Below are 19,873 nucleotides of genomic sequence, written 5' to 3'. Positions count from 1 at the left end.
TTTCACAGTTTCTCTATGCCTAGGGATAGAAGGAGAATCTATGGGGTTTGTGACCTCCCAGAATCCATATGTAAAATACTCCCCCACCTATGTGATGACATTAGGAGGTGGGGCCTTTAGAAGGTGATTAGGTTTGGACAAGCTCAGAAAAATGGAGCCCTCATAAAGGGGACTGGCGCCCCCTGAGAGTCCCCAGAGAGCTTTCTCCCTCTCCGTGCTCTGCCGTGTGTGGATACAATGAGAAGTCTGCAGGCTGCAACCCAGAAGAGGGCCTTCACCAGAACCCAACTGTGTAGGTATGCTAATCTCAGTGCCAGCCTCCAGAACTGTGAGAAATCATAAATTCCTGTTGATGAGTCTTCCCGGTTATGGTATTTTGTTAGAGCACCTCAGACAGACTAAGACAATATCTCAAAAGGCCCAGGCAGAAAATAAGCACGAAATATCTTTATTTCAAACCTTCCAGTTCAAGGAAGGAATTTTTTTATCTTGTCCTGGACATTCCTTATGACTGCAGCAGCCCATTCCCAGACAGGTGCACATAAACACCACAACTCCCAGGCGTAGGGAGAGGAAGGAGAGGGTAATGGAGAACACTCTTCCTCCTCTTCTTATGGCCATGCACCCGCTCTGCTGCTGCAGATAGGTGATCCTTTTACCCCTCTCTTCCTTCTTGTTCCTGGAATAGGAAAAAAAATTTTTTTCTCTGTGCCACATCAAAATCCATCCTGCCTAGCATTAGAGTGATAGAAATCATGAACTTGGCATCCTTGTCTCACCCTATAAATTGTTCCCAGAGCCATGGATGCTCTTTCCTTTAGCTACCAAATGAAGAATAACAGCTATTCTTGGCAGGTGAAAAAATAGTGCATCAATTAATACTTTAAAAAAAAGACTATCTCCCTCCTAAAAAGAGGGGGGGTGCCTGGGTGGCTTAGTCAGTTAAGTGTTCAACTCTTGATTTCTGCTCAGGTCATGACCTCGGAGTTGTGAAATCAAGCCCCACATTGGGCTCTGTGCTGAGATTATCTCCCTCTCCCTCTGCCCCTTCCCCTGCTCTTGTACTCCCTCTCTCTTTCCCTCTTTAAAAAAAAAAAAAAAAAAAATCTTTGACCCCTCTAATTCCCTACCCTGGTGCACTGTGAAGTTTCCACCCATGCTCTAGAAAGAACATAGGAGGTGGCAGGGAAGGGTGGATCTACATTGGGAAGTCCCTTGATCCTCCCCACCACTCAGGCTCTTCTCCCTGTGGTTCCGCCTCTGCCCTGCTCTATCAGTCAGGGCCCAATCAGAGAAGCAAATTTCAAATGTGGGCATTGATATATATTATCCGTATTTGTTACAGAGATCTGATCTTACACAATTGTGGGAGTTGATTAGATACTCTGTCATTGCATCTGATATTAAAACTTGACGTCTGCAGGGCAGACAGGCAGAAAGACAAGAGATAAGATGGGGAAAAAAGGGTGTGCTGGAGGCCACACAAATGAGCTGCGGTCCACAACATATGCTGAGTTCACTTCTTTTCTCATGGTCTCTGACTTTGATAATTGCTACGGGCTGAATTGAGTTACCCCCAAATTTGTATGTTGAAGTCCTCACTCCCACATGATGGCTCATTTTATGTATCAACTTGACAGGGCCACAGGATGCCCAGATTAAGCATTATTCATGGATGTTTCTGTTTGGTTGTTTCAGGACAAGAATGGCATTTGAATGACTCAGCAAAGTATATGGCCCACCCAGTGTGGATGGGCATCCAATCCAATCTGCTGAGAGCCTGAACACAACAAACGGTGGAAGAAGGAAGAAATTCTCCTCCTGACTGCCTGCTTGAGATGCAACATCAGTGTCCTCCTATCTTGGTAGATTTACCCCTTGAATTCCCCTAGTTCTCAGACCTTTGGTCTCAGATTATAATTATACTCCTGCCTTTCCTGGATATCCAGCTTCCACGGGGCAGATCCTAGGATTTCTCAGCCTCCATAATTGCATGAGCCGATTCCTTATAATAAATCTCCTTCTGTATATATAAATTATCATATATATATAAATAATATACTTTATTATATAATTGTATTATAATTAATATATATAGGACATTATATAAGTATGTATCCAGATATGTATACACATGTATCTATACATACACTTATATCCTTACATTATATATTATATATTTTATGTGTGTGTGTGTCTTATTGGTTCTGTTTTTCCAGAGAACGCTAATACATCCCAGCACCCCAGCATGTGACTATATTTGGAGATAGTGTCTTTAACAAGATAAGTAAATTAAAATTACTCATAAGGGTGGGCCGTAATCTCATATGGTTGATATCCCTATAAGAAAAGGGAATTAGAATCTGAACACACACACCACAGGAAGACGATGTGAAGATACAAAGAGAAGATACCATCTACTGGCCAAGGAGAGAGGCTCAGAAAAGAGTAACCCAGCCACCACCTTGATCTCAGACTTCTAACCTTCAGAACTGTGAGAAAATACATTTCTGTTGCTTAATTAAACCACCAGGCTGTGGTATTTTGTCATGGCAGCCCTGGCAAACTAATACAGTGACAGTGGCATTCTACAGAAACCGGAGCCCTTCTCCACAGAGCTCAATGCACCCAGAGCTGGAGAGGCTGAAAGAAGATTCAAGGAGAGTAGAGCAGTTGCAGGTCCAGCTGCTACTTTGCACAAATAGGGTGACAAGAAACATACTCGTAACCAGAAACATACCTGAACCAGAAACATCCAGGGAATGAGACTCTGGAAAATGCAGTTCAGCCCAGACATGTTGGCATATTACAATAATCACCTCATAGAAATCATACCCCCTTCTACCATTTCCATTACAGCGGTGATTCTCAACTCGGGCTGATTTTGCCCCCATGAGATATTTGGCAATGTTTAAAGATACTTGTAGTTGTCGCAACTGGAGAGTGGGTTGCCATTGACTTCCAGCCAGTAGAGGTCAGAGATGCTACTAAATACTCTTCAGTGACAGAGATTGCACAACAAAAAATTATCTAGCCCCAAATGTAAATAGTTCCAAGATTGAGAAACCCTGCATTGCATCAACAAGTCCTTCACACCAAGAATTCAAAATTTTAGCAGATATAATGAAAACTGAGCCAGCAAAGGGACTTGGGCAGTCACATCACACAGTGTCCAGCAGCATACCACCACCTCTCTGCCTCCTCCCTCCCTCCCTTGGCTCTTCACTCCCACCATCACATCTCCTGGGAGCTTCAGATTCTGCTCCTCTACTTTGCAAAGTAGCTTCCTCCTCTGAAATCTTGACATCATCCAATATCTTGAAACTCAGGATCCTATCTTATGCCCCAAGGAATTAGCAGAATATTTTTCTTAAATAATATGACATCTCCCCCCAAAGGGAAATTTGAATGCTGAGAGGTAAGGTAAAAAACGTTCTCCTTCTTGAAATATATATATGAGTAGACTCATAATATTCAGACCAAGACAAAAAACCAGGAAGTATGTAACACAAAATGTTACTAAGGCTTAATTCTGAATATTGCAATTGGAGTTGATTTTCTTTCCCTTTTTGCTTATCTACATTTTCCACTCTTCCTCCACAGAAAAGACATGGTTGTAAGGGGAAAAAGTATGTCTATGGGGGAATATATAACAACATGTAAAAATTCTTACAAAATTATACCAAATGAATAAAGTATCAAATTCAGTTATAAATACCATGTGACTCTATTTTTAAAATATGGGGAGAAAAAACAAGGGGAGTATCAGAACAGCAACAAGAAAAATAACTAGAAAGAAACACACTTTATTCAGAAAGCCAAACTAGGGATCCTGGGTGGCGCAGCGGTTTGGCGCCTGCCTTTGGCCCAGGGCGCGATCCTGGAGATCCGGGATCGAGTCCCACGTCGGGCTCCCGGTGCATGGAGCCTGCTTCTCCCTCTGCCTGTGTCTCTGCCTCTCTCTCTCTCTCTCTCTCACTGTGTGCCTATCATAAGTAAATTTAAAAAAATAAATAAATAAATAAAAAATGTGATCTTCCAAGGGAAAAAAAAAAAAAAGAAAGAAAGCCAAACTAGAAATGACTTTGTTTTTCTCTGTTGCTGTTTTTCTTAATTTTTAAAAATTAACACAATGTACGTACCCAGTATAACCCTCTGACCTATAGTGTGGGTGAGACCATCAACTATGATGGATGTCCCTTCCGTGATTAGGTTACATTCTATGACAAAAGTGAAGAGACTTACAAATATAAGGTCTCTAATCAGTTGACTCTGAGTCAATCAAGAGGGAGATTATCCTGGGAGGTCCTGACCTAGTCAGGTAAGCCTCTTAAAAGAGGTTTGCAGTCCAGAGATCAGAAGCAACAGACTCTCTCTCCCGCTGGCCTTGAATAAGCAATGTGTTACCACCCTGTGTTTGTTACCATGAGTTTTACAGCTTCAACGGAATAAATTCTGCCAATTTTCACATGAGCTTGGAGGAGGACCCCCAGCTCTCCCAACACTTTAGCCACAGCCTTGTGAAACCCTGAGCAGAGGGTTTCACAACCCTCCACCATGCTGAGACTCCTAACACATGGAAACTATGGGATAATAAATGTGCATTTTAAGCTGCTAAATTCTTCATAATTTGTTAAGCACTAACAGAAGACTAAAGACCCAACTAGGGTCTTCAATGCAAAATTACATTTTAATAAACAAACCGTAGAATGGAAACCAAGAGGTCTGGGTCTATATCATCACCATAACCCTAGATGATCTTAAACAAGTCACTTCCTAAGGCACGAGGTTTTAAAATCTGTAATATGAGAGATAAAGGCTTGAACATCCTAAGATTCTAAATCTTGCCACAATCAACTCTCAGCTCCTGCCCCCCTCACCACCACCACCACCGTCTTGCTTATAATGGAGTCTTGTAGTGCTAAAGATAGGTAGCCCATTAGTTAGGCTGTCAAAATCTTTTCATAATAAAGAAATGCTCTTTATAGCAGTACTTATTCTTCAAAACATAGCACTTGCCTCACTACAACACAATTGTAATTTTAGAATAAAAATACATAGCAAAATGCTGAAGATCAAATATATACAAACTAAAATGGCACAAAGGAATATTTTGTGAAAAGGAAGAAAGTCCAACAAAGGAAGGATTAAACTGGAACTGCACTTCTTAGAATTTGGAATTGGGTTTCATAAAGGGAGATTATCAGAAAATAAAAGCAAGCAGTCCAACCAGAGGAAAGGAACAAACAGGATTAAACGAGCAGGTGTAACTGCATCTGAAACAGAATATATGTTTCTACATACTGAATTGTGTCCTCCGCCTCCCAGATTCACATGTGGAAGCCCTCACCACCTACCACCACCACCACCCCCCACCACTCACCCCTGTGATGGTATTTGGAGATTCAAATGGGGTCATGAGGGTGGAGCCCTCCCGTGGGGTTACTGTCCTTGTAAGAAGAAACACCAGAACCTGAGAGCATGCTCACTCTCTCACTGCCATGTGAGGACACGGCAAAAGGCAGCTGTCTGCAAGAAAGCTCTCACTCGGGAGCCACACTGGCACCCTGATCTCAGACTTCTAGCCTTCAGAACAACGAGAAATAAATTTCTGTTCTCAAAGCCACCGGTCTGTGGTATTTTGTTATGGCAGCCTGAGCAGACTAATACATATGTATTAGGGGAAAAGGAAAAAAAATAGGATTGGAGATGTAGGGGACAGGAGGAAAAAAGATGCTTGGTGGCCACTCAGGGCAGTCTGAATTCACTGTCCAAGGTTATAGGAAATCCTTGTGACTTCTTGAGCCAGGAAGATTGAAGAAAATGAGTCTGATGATAATCTCATCAACAAGTTTATGTGGACATGAAGTTATGAAGGCTATGACCAGGGTGGTGACCAGATCATAGAAATAGAATGGAAGCAGAACTTCCAGGAAACATTAAATGACGAGAATAGCTAGGACTTCAAAATAAATTCAATCATTATTAAATAATGAACTCAGTCCTTAAGCCCGACAAATGAGAAATTCTGAAAAGAGGAAAATGGTGAGGATCCCGCCGATGAACGAGAAGGAATCAACAAAGGCACCTGGCCCTCCTTAATGGAGGCACCTGTCTCCCATGCTGGCCAGATAACCTCCCAAAGTTTTCTGGAGAATCAGTTAAAAAAATTGAAAACATTGTTCGACCTTTAGAAGGACTACTCAAGAGCAAAATACCCAAGTTGACCTCCTTCTTAGTTACCAGCTAATCAGTGCTAAAAAATTGCTAAAACACTCCAGTCTCCAGCTTTTGTCTCCCTTCTCTTTTTCATAAATCTTGTTTTGCCTTTATTCCCTGACTTAGCGTAAGAATGCCTCCCTCATATGTATACATGCCCTCCCCTTGCATGCATATTTGTGTGATATACAGAAATGTCTCTGAGTTATTCTGTGATGCATACAAGGATGGACTTCCTCCTCCCTTTTCGTGCTTATCTCTGAAGGCAAGAGCCAGGCTGAAATACTGGATCCACATTCTGAACTACCAACTGGGAGAAGTTTCTAAACATTTTCTATGCCTTGGTTTCTTCCCCCACAAAAATAGGGAAAACTAGAGTATCTCCTTTGTGTTATCACTGATAGAGGCCTAAATGATGATGGCATATGTAAAGCACTGCCACAGTGCTAGGCACACTGTGGGTACCCACAAACCTGAGTTCCTATTATTAGAACTTGGTGAACCTAGGAGCTTTCCAGAATGCCAGCAGCAGTGGAATAAAGAGAGAGAAATAGGCTGCCAACTCTTTGAAAATGAATAGGAACATATTTTTGCAATTTCTTGTGAGTCTTAAAATATTTCAAAATAAAAAGTTACTTTTGAAATAATGAACAAGGACAGCCTGATAAGCTCTACCTATGAGCTTCACCCCTCTCCTTTCACACGAGAGGCAGTATTCAAGTTGTCCCTACTAACTTGGTCATGTATGTATTTATGTTGGGTAAAATTCCAGCATAAAAATAAGGCTATACTTTTCAGTCTTTCATTGTTAGACTGCCTTCCTATTTTATTGCTTTTAATCTTCATGACAGTTCTGAAAGGTAAGGCAGGTTTAATAATTCTGATTTTGTAGATTAAGAAACTGAGCCTTGGGGATGTTACATAACTTGCCAAAGTTTCTGTGGCTGAATTGCTGAACTGGCAGATGGCATAATCCAAAGTCGGGCCCAGGTCTGTTCCACAACATGGCTTTTTTTTTTTTCTTGTAACACATGGGACTGCTCACTTAAGTGCATTTTTTAATTTTTTTTTTTCAAAATGAAGTACAGGCTTATTCCAGTTTCAGTTCCAGAACACTGCAATAAAGGGAATATCACAATAAAGCAAATATTGCAATAAAGTGAAGTCAAACGAATTTTTTAGTTTCCCAGTGCCTATAAATTATGTTTACACTACACTGCAGTCTATAAGTGTGCAACAGCATATGTTGTAAAAAATCTACATATTACCTTAATTTAAAAATCCTTCATTGCTAAAAGATGCTAGCCATCCCTGAGCTTTCAGTGAGATGTAGTCACTGATCACGATCACCGCATCAAATGTAACAGGCACATTGTGAGTGCACGACGAAAAAGTTTGAAATGTTGTGAAAATTACCAAAATGTGGCACAGAGACACAAAGTGAGCAAATGCTGTTGGAAAAATGGTGCTGATAAATTTGAACCATGCTGGGTTGCCACAAGCATTCACCTTGTAAAAAAAATTATGCGATATGTGTGAAATGCAATGAAATGGGATATGCCCATATAGCTTAGTTTCCTATTGCTGTTTATTACAAACTTAGCGACTTAAAGCTACACAAATTTATCATCTTACAGTTTGAATGTCAGAAGTCCAAAAATGGACTTTACAGGGCTAAAAATCAAGAAGTTGGCAGGGCTGTGTTCCTTCTGGAGGCTCCAGGGGATAATCTATTCTTTGCTGTTCCTAGCTTCTAGAGGCTGTCTCCGTTCTTTGGCTTATGAGCCAGGCACTCTAACCCTGGCCTCTGTGATCATATCTTCTTTTTCTGATTTTGACCTTCCTGCCTCCCTCTTGTAAGAATGCTTATGATCACATTTAGGTAGGACTCGTCTGGAAAATCCAGGAGAATCTTCCCAACTCAAGATCCGTAACTTACTTACATCAGCAGAGTCCTATGCCTTCAAAGGTACCACCCACACAAGTTTGGGGATTAGGAGCATCTTGGGTGGGGGGAAGGGAGGTGCATTATTCTGCCTGCCAAGAGGTATAATTTACATACATTAAAATGCATGGATCTTGAGGGCATGGTTCTTTGAATTTTGACAGATATGTACCTGTCACTCATGTGACCCACATGTTAATTGGACTACAAAAGATTTCCCCTTACCCAAAAGTTCCCTCCTGCCGCATCCAAAATAGCAACTGCTATTCTGCTATTCTGAATGCTATCACTACAGGTTGGTTGCAACCGTTTTTGAGCTCCATTGAAATGGAATCATAAAGGATTCTGGTTTCTTTCACTCAGCATAATGTTTTTGAGATTCATCCATGATATGTGCGTATCAGTAATTTTTTCCTTTTTGTGGCCAAGTGGTACTCCATTGTTTGTTTATCCATTCACCACAACACACACACACACACACACACACACACACACACACACACACACATATTTCCCAGCTCTGTCTGCTAAGAGAGTTCAGATACGTTAACACCCCAGTAGTAATGAGTACTCCTGGAACATGAACACCATTATCCACTGAAAGAAAGCAAGCCTGCTCAGAGAAATGGTTAATTCAGGGCTGGATCAGGGAAAGCAGAAAAAAATATAAATAGTGCAAAAGTGTAAGGATGTGCTCAAAAAGATACAGGAGTCAGTTTGAAGGGGTACCTCCTGGCTAAATCTGAGATAATCTGAGCATCAAAATAATAATGATAGTAAGGATTTTTATAACTTACCAGGTAAAGAACGAATGAGTCTATAACAATGTAAAGTAATCAGTTAAATGAACAATAAATAAATAAGAAAAAAGCTAATCATAAATGTAGAAGAAATGATAGAATTAGAAAATCACCATTTGGCAGCTGTCATAGTAATTATTGATTCAGGCAAAAATCATGAATATACATGATAAAACTACTGGGTAAATGTTTAAGGAATAATGAGGTATTTACATAATCTCACAATATCCTCTTCAAGATACACATTAATTACTAAAGTCAATGCAGTGGAAACACCTTTTTAACCAATTGACCAATATTATCATTGCCAAGATTTGGAATAACCAATAGCATTAGGCTCCTGACATGATCCACTAAGAAGAATTCAACATCATTTCAGTGATAGTCTCACCAAATGTGCATAACCTGAATCTAATTATGACACAAATTGATATTAGGGTACATTCTATGAAATAACTTGCTTATATACTTAAAAGCTGTTAGTATCAAGAGGTTCAGGAACACACACACACACACACACACACACACACACACACACTCCTTCAGGAACTGTCCCAGATTAAAGGACACTAATGAGATATGACAAACTAGATGTACTCAATGATCTTGGATTTTCTACTGTTAGAAAGGACATCATTGGGGATCCCTGGGTGGCACAGCGGTTTGGCGCCTGCCTTTGGCCCAGGGCGCGATCCTGGAGACCTGGGATCGAGTCCCACATCAGGCTCCCGGTACATGGAGCCTGCTTCTCCCTCTGCCTATGTCTCTGCCTCTCTCTCTCTCTCTCTGTGACTATCATAAATAAATAAAAAAAAAAAAAGAAAGAAAGGACATCATTGTGGCAAATTGGCAAAATATGAATAAAGTCTTTGGATTAGATGAGAGTATGGAATCAGTGTTAACTTTGTAACTCTGACAACAGCTCTGTGGATACGTTAGAGAATTCCTTGTTTTCAGGAAATACTAACATTTAGGGATAAAGTAGCATCGCACCTGCAACTTATTCTCAATTGTTTAATTATACACACATTTTTATGCATATATGAAATATGTACCTACTAATGTGTGTATATTAAAATAGATATTAATTATTATTAATTTATATTATATTATATATTATTAATAATATTAACTATTATTAATACATATTAATTATATATTAAGATACATAACACATACATTTCTTTTTTGTCAATGCAGCCCTTCAAGTTAGATTTACGTGACATCAACGTGGCATAGCTGGGAGTCTATTCCAGAATAGGTAATGATCAAAACCCCTATTTTGCATCATAAATGTTTTCTAAACTTACATCCAAGTGACTTGTATTTATGATAATATTGTTCAAATATTTTAAGGATCCTTATTTGAAGACCCTTCTCTTAGGATCTTACCAACTCAATTTTGCACTTACCACCTCAATTTCTAACCAGTGTGTGAACTTCCACTGAATAAAACTTTTGAGTACAATTGTTTTAATTGGTTACCTTAGCATTATATCTAAACCATTAATAAAGAGGTTTATGCAATTATTTGTTCATTCTCATGCAAGGGAGGGGAAGGCCATTATCTAAGCCACACTTCAACAGAGCCAGTCTCAGAGTCATAAAAAGTAGCATTCTGACTACCACTTAATGTTGACCTAAAATCTCTAAGCCATCTGGCCCCAGACACTTCTCTGACTTGTCCTGCTCCCTTTCTCCTGCCATCTCCTTCCTCATCTGCTTCAGCATCCAAAGGGCTCCTTGCTGTTCCTGAAGCATAACAGACATGCTCTTGCCTTAGAACTTTTATTGGGGCTGCTTCTTATGCTTGGAAGGCTCTTCACACCCACATTTTTTTATTTTTTATTTTTTAATTGAAGTGTAATTAACATATAGTGTTATATTTCTTTCAGATGTTATGTAAATCAAAACCACAAAAAGATATCCCCTTACACCTGTCAAAAAGACCAGATCCACTCCCACACCTTCATGGCTCATTCCTAAGTCTCTGCTTGAATGTGAGCTTTACAAGGAAGCCTTCCCTTACCTTCCTGCTTTCAATTTAAATGGTAGTCCCCACCTTACCTCTCAATACCCTATCCCCCTTCCTTGATTGTTTTTTCTCTACAGTACTTATCACCTAATAAATGATAATTTACTTATTTATTTTATTCTTTTTCTCCTCTGGCTGGAATGAACACTCTATGATTTTTGTCTGTTTTATTGATTGCTGAATGCCCAGCACCAAGAATCCCATGTGCCTCCCAGTAGCTGCTGAGAAAAAAAAACAAGGAGTAGCCCCTGACAATAGGAGCCTGGCTTGGCACTGGCAACCAGGCCATGTTACTCTCCTCTTGGACATAAATGATCTCAGAATACCAACCACCGACTGGTTACTCTGAAACGAACCAAATCATTTCACAATTTTGTTTAAGCACAAACAAGTTCCCTATGCCACCCACAAAGTAACAAACACTTCTTCTTCTCTTGGCTAAAATAACTACTGCTTCTTCACCAGTGATATTTTTTTTTTTCCATTCTTGTCTCCTCTCCTTTAAGGTGAGGTTTACTGGTTGATTTCTACCAAATCATAGAAATCAGGGGTACCTCCTCAACAGAATCCCACCTAGAGCAAACGCAGCTTTCCTGGATCCTCCTGCCAACTACCCAATCAAAGCCCAAATCCTATAATAGGTTCTTTCTAAAGCCTCCTTCCTGAGACATGCCATGCTGTGTTCTTCCTTATTGCGGAAAGTACTAAACCTAATGTGTTCAACTATGGGTGTGTCCCTGGTGGCCTTTGGCTAAATGGTGTTGACAGTGCCCAGAAAATATTTGTTGAAGGAAGGAAGGAAGGAAGAAGTTTGGGCTATCCTATGACTATAATGTTTTTAACCCAACATTCACTGATTGAATCCATTGCCATCTACTCAAGACTTAAGTATTCCGAATTTAATGGGAGCTCTAAGCTATTTATCTCTACCTTATAAGGTTCACTTAATCAAGTTCTTATCGAAATTTAGTTTTAATCCAGTCTCTCTCCAGAACTGGTAGTTATAAATCTATGAAAAAAAATAGATCAAAAGTTGCCTATCCACTTATTCAGGGTATAAAGGTATCCTGGCCTTTCCTTTATCTGACATGAGTTCATACTGCTTAGAAAAGATAGACAGCACCAAAATAAATGTCCCCCAAAGTAAGTGGTAGAGATTGAGCACACACACACACACACACACACACACACACACACACACACACACTGTACCTATTCATTCTATCAGCTTCAAAGTTTAGGTATTCTGAATCCTGTGCTCTGCAGTTGGGATCTACACTCTGACCGTTATGACAATTATAATTATAGGAAGTTACATATATATTCAAAGCTTATTTAATTACTAATTATGTACCTGCTATTTACAATACAGGAATTATTGTTAACACAATGAAGTATAAAGCCATTGTCCATTTACTCAAGGAGCTCAGAATGTGCATGAGGAGATGCCAGGTCCTATCCTATGATACGGTGAAAGGATTTCAATTTTCATTTATCCATGACATATGAACACAAAAATAAGGGCTTTAATTCACCTCATCCGCATCAAAGAAAGTACATTCTTCTCTAAGCTCTAAGGGGGAAAATATCCTGCTCCTTGTCTCTCCTTAATCCTGCCCTGGCAGATATGTTGGTACAAGTGTTGACAGCCTGTGCACATGGTCAACCAAACACATGCCTAAGAATAGCACAGGAAAGGATATTCTTGACTAGAGTTAGTGACAATCACTGCATTCTCAAGAAAAGGCTCTGGGGGTTGTCTTACCATACTTATGCAAAGAGCAAACTGGATTTATGTCCTCAAAATTTTCAAGAGGTTCTCAATATGTGCTGATTGCTTGATTCATGTCAATGGGATAAGGTCATCTCAGGGTCATCTGGATGAAAAGGCACTTATTATCTATCTCCATTAAGTCCTATGCTGTATTATAATGCAGAGCAAACAGGTTTTCTGCAACTTGGAAATCTATGACAGTAACCCAGAACACTGATATGGACAAGTTAAACAGAATACAGACAGCTGAGCAAATATTAAAGAAGTCTGTGAATTAATAAATAATATTAACATTTTGTACAAGTAGAGTGAGTACAGAAGTTTAACTGGGAATGTTGGCAGGAGACCATAAGGAATGTACACTTGGCCTAGATAAGGCCATGGAGAATTCACAACTTTTTCACTAATTAATCATCATGCAATCTAGCAGGCTGAAAAATAAATCTGATTTTCCCACACAATGTTCTAGACCTGGTTTGGAGACTTGGAATTTCCCCAAACAGTCAAGGTCCTAGGAGCATTCTCAGAAGATGTCAATTATTCGTTCATTGGCTAAGGACAATAACTCTAGCAGCTCTAAACTCTTTCTAGATTAAGGGAATAAAATTAATTTTATTCATCTATGTACCAACTAATATTTCAATTTTCTTCTTTGCTTCAATCAAGCAATCAATAAGAAATAATATTTGCAGAGCACGCTATAATTAAAGAAGTACTTTTTCCCTGCATATGCCTTTTGAGATATGAACTTCACAACACATATGGTGAAGAGAATATTATTAATGTACTCATTTTACAGAGGTACAGAGGACTGAAGTAAATTTCCTATATACTAGAGGTACAAATGCTTCATAATATTTCCTTGTAAGATATTTTAAGATTAAATTTATAACTTGGGGTGTCTGGATGACTCAAGTCAGTGAAGCATCTGACTCTTGATTTCATCTCAGGTAATGATATCATGGTCTTAGGGTCTGCTTGAGTAACTCTCTCCCTCTTCCTCTGCTCTTTCCTCTGTTCTTTCCCTCTCCATAAATAAATAAAATCTTAAAAAAAAAAAAAAAAAAGACTAGGGATGCCTGGGTGGCTCAGTGGTTGAGCATCTCTGCCTTTGGCTCAGGGTTTGATCCCACAGTTCCAGGACTGAGTCTCACATTGGGCTTCCTGCATGGAGCCTGCTTCTCCCTCTGCCTATGTCTCTGCCTCTCTCTCTGTGTGTGTCTCTCATGAATAAATAAATAAAAATCTTAAAAATAAATAAATAAAATTTTAAAAAGATTAAACTTATAACAAATAGCAAGTACTTTAAAAATCTTATTAAAATATAAGTAAGACATATCTATCAATCAACATAAATTATCTAGTGTTAGTAGATGGTAAGTCCAATGCTAAATACCTATATACTGAATTATGTAATTGTCTCTGGCTGCAAAGAGTTTACATCCCACTTAAAAGGCAAGTTTGTGAGTGTCCTGTAAACACGTAGAGAAATAAAGAATAATGAGAACTGGCCTAGTCAGGAAAGAGGCTCAGCCAAGATGAAACACAAGTGAAAATGGGAAGGATGCCATGGTTGTGGCTCAGAAGAAGCAAGGGCAGTGGGGAGAGGGTAAAGGAGCCTGTGACAAAGCAAGAGTGTATTCATGTGGAAATCAGGAAAGTAGTCAGAGATGTGGGAAATTTGTTTATCTATCATCCAGCAGAGGGTCTTAAATATATGAAGCGCTTAGGAAAGAAAAAGATGGAAAGAGAAGCTGAGTCTCAAGCAGTGAACATTCTCTAGTCTGTCAATCAAATAATCACTGCTTTTCTTGTAGAAGGCAGAAATTTCTTCCCAGTACTTCCCCAAGAAAGTAGAACTGTCAGCACAAGTTCCTATTTTGTCAGTTCAAACATTTTTTGATTCTATGACAAAGGCAGTCATTGAAAATTTTGAATAGGAATTTTAATCTAATTTGAACTGAATTGAAATTTAATTTTAAAAGCAAAATCATTCTGGCTGTTATATGGCTTTAGCAAGAATGAAGAGAAAGTGATGTTGGTGAATATAGCTAGAACTCAGGTGCATGGGGAAGGTAAAGGAAAGTGAGACCCAGTAGGGAAGTTTCCAATGAGAAGAGCAAAATGTTCACAATTACAGGGGTACCTAGCTGGCTCAGTCAGTAGAGCATGCAAATTGTGATCTTGGGGTTGTGAATTCGAATCCCACATTGGGTGTAGAGATTGCTTAAAAAATAAAACCCTAAAAAAATAATAAAAGAGTAATTACATAGCTCAAATTGTGAGCACGTGATGATTGATAAGATGAAAAAGGGAGGAAGATGAAAAAGGGAGAAAATTATGTCATATTTTACTCCATGATTTAAAATCAGAGGGACTCTGAGGACACATTATTAGTGACAGAAATAGAGATGAGGGGCGCCTGGGTGGCTCAGGGGTTGAGTGCCTGCCTTTGGCTCAGGTCTGATCCTAGGGTCCTGGGATCGAGTTCCACTTCAGGCTCCCCGTAGTGAGCCTGCTTCTCCCTCTGCCTATGTCTCTGCCTCTCTGTCTCTCATGAATAAATAAATAAATAAATAAAATCCTAAAAAAAAGAAATAGAAATGGGTGTCAACAAGGTAATAGAATAATAGGACAATATTTTTCCTTCATCCCCTCTGATGTGAATGTGGAACAGCAGTTGATGTTTGGTTTTTTTTTTTTAAGATTTTATTTATTTATTCATGAGAGACACACACACACACAGAGAGAGAGAAAGAGTCACAGAAACAGGCGAAGGGAGAAGCAGGTTCCATGGAGGGAAACAGATGTGGGACTCGATCTGTGGGACTCCAGGATCAAGCCCTGGGCAGAAGGCAGGCTCTAAACCGCTGAGCCACTCAGGCGTCCCGGGTCTTTTTTGATTTTTTTTTCTAAGCAGTTTTTTATCCTTGTCCTTTTTTGGAAAAGAGGACTTTCTAGCAAAGAAGATGGAAGAAAATGCCTGGAGGTTAGATTATGTGGGCAGTGTGGACTTTTCCAGAACCCTGACCTCAAACTGAGCTGAGGATTGAATTCAACTCAGTTCCAGAAATGAGCTGAGGGTGGGTGGACGCTAGGGGAACAGAATGGCACAATTTGATGAAGGGGCAGGAACATGAAGCCACTTCCCTGCTACCCAGTGGGAGCATGCCTGGGGTTGGTACTTGATACACAGGACCTTTTCCTTCTCTGCAATGCAATCACCATCACCTCTACCTCCAAATACATCAATCCAGCATTCCCAAAGTCAGTCATAGAGAAAGAGAACAGTGTAACTTAGAAAAAGAGAGGGATGTTTCAAAGTGTTTTTGCAAAGGCACGTTTCCCAGCAGATTATTACCTGGTGGCCCTCCTAAAAACGAATACTAGCATTGAGATGATCTGCCCTGGATGGGGTTTCTTTCCTTTTGCTTTGTCAGGAAAAGAAAAAGGGAGAGCGAGTTCCACTCCGGTTTCCACGAATATGGCCCTGTTCCATCTAAGTTCCAAAAAAATACTTGGAACGCAGTCCAGCTGTTGTATTTTCCCTCCATGCTGATATCACTGTGTTCAATTCAAATTTTCTAAATAAAACAAAGAGCGAGAAAGAGCTTTAACACATTACAAACTCTTAAATGTGTGTTCTTCGATACATATTTTGGCTCCATAAAAGGGGGAGGAGGGACGCGGGTTCGTAGCCTTGACTTAACGTCCAGCCCAGGTGTTACCTAAGTTCTCTTAACTTCAACAGCCACCTGCACATTTAAATCTTGCTCCACAGCGAACTACGTTTCCCGAGAGCACACGTCGAAAGAGGCCCTTGAAGTGCATGCTGGGAACTGTAGTCCGGAGGTGACTTTCTTGTCTTCCCGGCCCTGGACTCACGCCCCGATTCCGGGACGGTCGAACCCAGGATCTACCAATTAGCTGGGGCCATGTCGGTGAGGCCGTGGTCCAATCGGGAAAGCCGGTGTGGGAACCTCGCAAAGCGATTGGTCAATGCTTGACCCCGGGGGCGGGGCAACGAAGTGGGCGGGAAGACTGCGGCGATTGGGCACAGCGCCCGGGGCGGCGGGCGGGGATTGGCTCCGCACTAGGGCAGGGAGGCCTGGGAAGGGGCGGAGGAAGGCGACCAGAGCAGGAAGAGCAGCGGCGAGGCGGCGGCGGTGCCTGAGTCGGTGGTGGCAGAGGCGAAGGCGACAGCTCCAAGGGGTGGCAGCGGCCGCGCGAGCAGGATGCGGGTCCGAGTTGGGCTGACGCTGCTGCTCTGTGCGGTGCTGCTGGGCTCGGCCTCGGCGTCCTCGGGTCAGTATCCGCCCCCTCGGACTGGAGAGGCCGGGAGCCACCGCCCCCCCCCCCCCGCCCCGCCCGGCCTCCATCCCGGGGCAGGGCCGCGGGGGCTCGGGCTGGAGACTCACTCTCTCTGGTCACACCTCGCACTGGCCCGTCAGTCGCTGTCGTCCCTCGGGCTTTGGCTGGCCTGGGCGAGAGGGGGTGTTGAGGGAGCTAGAGAGGGGCGGCAGGGAAGGGCGGCCACCCCGCCCACACCTCTCCTCTCTTAACAAACTTTACGCGACTCCCCGCGAATGGGGACCGGACTCTGGGAACGAATCCCGACAGCTGGCCGAGATCCACAGGGACACCCAAGCCGTGCTGGAACTTCCTCAACTCTCGGACCGCTTCTGTGCTTGGGATTTGTAAGTGAACTGATGGACACACCTGGGGTCATCCCTGAGCGGAGCCAGGTCCATCAAAACCAGGATGTTGACAGTGGTTTGATGGATTTGCTTAGCACCCGAGGTGGCCCCTTGCCTCTTTGTTTAAAAAAATGAAGACTTCTGATGTGATTGTGTCCACTCTCTACCCCCTTTTGAGCAAATATCCCCGAGGAAGTGGTGTTTATCGCTGTCACGGGGTTTCTGAGTTGCCCCCTGCTTGTTGACAGAAACTTTGTGATTTTTTTTTTTTTTTTTGAGAAAATCTGGGTCCGTATACATTCTTAAAATGGATAGCAGCTGATTTTCTCTTTTTTTTTTTCCTTTTTTTTTTTTTTTTTTGGTATATGCGTGTGCCTTTGAATTGATTTTCCCAGGTAGATTAATACTATGGTTCTGAAATGTATTTTTTTCCTTTTTTAAGAGTTCAGTCTGCCGACCTCTGAAAACTTCTATTTTGAAAGTGTTGATAAAAAAAAAAAAATTTAAAAAAGCACTTAGTGTTTTTAAGTGTTGGTAAAGAAACAATTAGTACAATAAAGCTTTTGAATTTTAATCAGTTTGGTTAACAAGACAGCTGTTCTGTGGCTTTAAATTTTTTTGGAACAAGGCAGGGTATAAATGTCAACTCCTTTTTTTTTTTTTTTTTTTTTTTTTTCCCTTCAACAGAAAATTTCCCAGATGGTTATTTGAATCCCCAAATTATCTGTCCTAGTTGTAAGTCAATGCTATAACGTCATTCTGTTTCTAAAATAAGAGGTCTAAACCTAAAATTCTATCCATATTGTGGTTTGAGATACCATTTCAAAAGCAACAAGCATATGCTAGTTACTTTACTGCCAACATCATGCTTTGGTCTGCCTTCCCCCTTTTTAGTGATGGTTTGTGTTCATGACCACATCTTCAAAGCTCTCCATAACTCTTGAAGCACCGCTACCAATTATTTGACCAAAGGAAGTATGAAAGGAAACTGTTGAGTGTAATGGATAGAGTACCTGATGGACCATAGACCACTTGCATCAGAATTCCTTAGGAATTTGTTAAACACGCAGCTTTAGGTCGGGAACAGGTCAGGGTATCTCTAGTTCAACAAGCATCACAAGTAATTCTTCACACTATAGTGTGAAACTAAAATATAATTCAATTTGCATAATTTAAAGAAAATTAAAGCCCTCAACACTTTCCTGCATCTTCTGTTAACTAGATTTCATATACCTAAGAACTTCATGTCGGTGTAGATGGTACTTGAAGAAGTCATTTAATCAACAGTTGGACTCTCTCAGCATGTTATAATAGAAAATTATTCATACCAAAGTGTTAAATCTTTGGATTGTGTTGATGTTAGCAGAGGACTGGGTTCGAGAAATGTCTGCTCTGATTTCCACTGTAGTTCACCTGTGCTGAAGCCTTTCTCTGGCAGAGGCAGGACCCATACTTAGCCTGAACGAAAACAGTAGAGATGTGCCTGCTGACAGGTGATAAAGGCACTACTGTGCTCACATGAAGTGCAATTACGGTAAAGCACCTACGTGAGGTAAAGCTTTAGAAACTGAGTACATGGATTTTCAGTGGACTTTTTTTACTCATTAAATTGCATATTTATACAGAAAGTCAGCCTGATTATTAGTTTAGATTTAAAGATTTGCTCCTATTTAAAAATCAAGTCCTGGGCCATAATTTTGCTTTGACTTAAAGTTTAAATATTAATGGTTACCCAAGGGAAGTTGTATTTATTACCAGGTGTGCATTTATTACCAGGTATAATTCCCAGCCAATGAAGGGAATCTTGACTCCATCACTGTTAGTAGCTATTATTTCATACCTTGCTTTAGAGGCATATAAAAATATGACACTTTTATTGGAAAAGTTTTCTTTTTCCTGTGCATAAAGAAGACTAAAAGTATATTTCTCCATTTTCTCAGTAATGAAAGATGTTATAGTTTTTCTTTTTTATTCTTTATATATTTTTAAAATTTTTTATTTAAATACAATTTGCCAACATATAGTATAACACCCAGTGCTCATCCCATCAGGTGCCCTCCTTAGTGCCCATCACTTAGTCACCCCAACCCTCCCACCCTTTTCCCCTTCCTCAACCCTTTGTTTGTTTCCCAGAGTTTGGAGTCTCTCATGGTTTGTGTCTCTCTCTAATTTTTCCCCACTCAGTTTCCCTCCTTTCCCTTATAGCCCCCTTCACTATTTCTTATATTCCACATATGTATAATTTTTCTCACTTAGAAATATATGTTGTCTTATTTTCAGCAGGAGGAGACAAATGGTTTGCTTTTTTTTCTTTATGCCAAACAGTGTTACAGAATCTTTTAAATTAGGTTCTCTGCTAAGTATTTCAGGTAATAGTTCTATTATCAGATATTCAAAGAGTAA

The 19,873-nt window shown here is 40.5% G+C and overlaps 1 protein-coding gene and 1 long non-coding RNA gene across 5 annotated transcripts in view; one reads left to right on the top strand and one right to left on the bottom strand.

Moving 5' to 3' along the window:
• Positions 1-432: 432 nt before the first annotated feature.
• Positions 433-16,689, bottom strand: LOC112656886 (uncharacterized). Its single transcript, XR_003134727.2, has 3 exons — positions 16,502-16,689; positions 16,135-16,357; positions 433-679 (listed from the first exon to the last, which is right to left on the bottom strand). It is a non-coding gene; the product is annotated as an uncharacterized LOC112656886 (long non-coding RNA).
• A 194-nt stretch (positions 16,690-16,883) lies between these two features.
• Positions 16,884-19,873, top strand: part of SEL1L (SEL1L adaptor subunit of ERAD E3 ubiquitin ligase) — a 56,854-nt gene continuing 53,864 nt past the window's right edge. For 3 of the 4 annotated variants that reach the window (XM_049113374.1, XM_049113373.1, XM_025442366.3), the window contains exon 1: positions 16,884-17,078. In XM_049113374.1, the coding sequence (XP_048969331.1) occupies positions 17,009-17,078 (70 nt within the window). In that variant the 5' untranslated portion in view covers positions 16,884-17,008. The remainder of the gene's footprint in view (positions 17,079-19,873) is intronic. The other variant, XM_025442368.3, reaches the window with a different exon arrangement.

The sequence above is a fragment of the Canis lupus genome, chromosome 8, assembly GCF_003254725.2.
Source record: "Canis lupus dingo isolate Sandy chromosome 8, ASM325472v2, whole genome shotgun sequence".
Classification (NCBI taxonomy): domain Eukaryota; kingdom Metazoa; phylum Chordata; class Mammalia; order Carnivora; family Canidae; genus Canis; species Canis lupus.
This window is presented reverse-complemented; position numbering and strand designations above follow the sequence as displayed.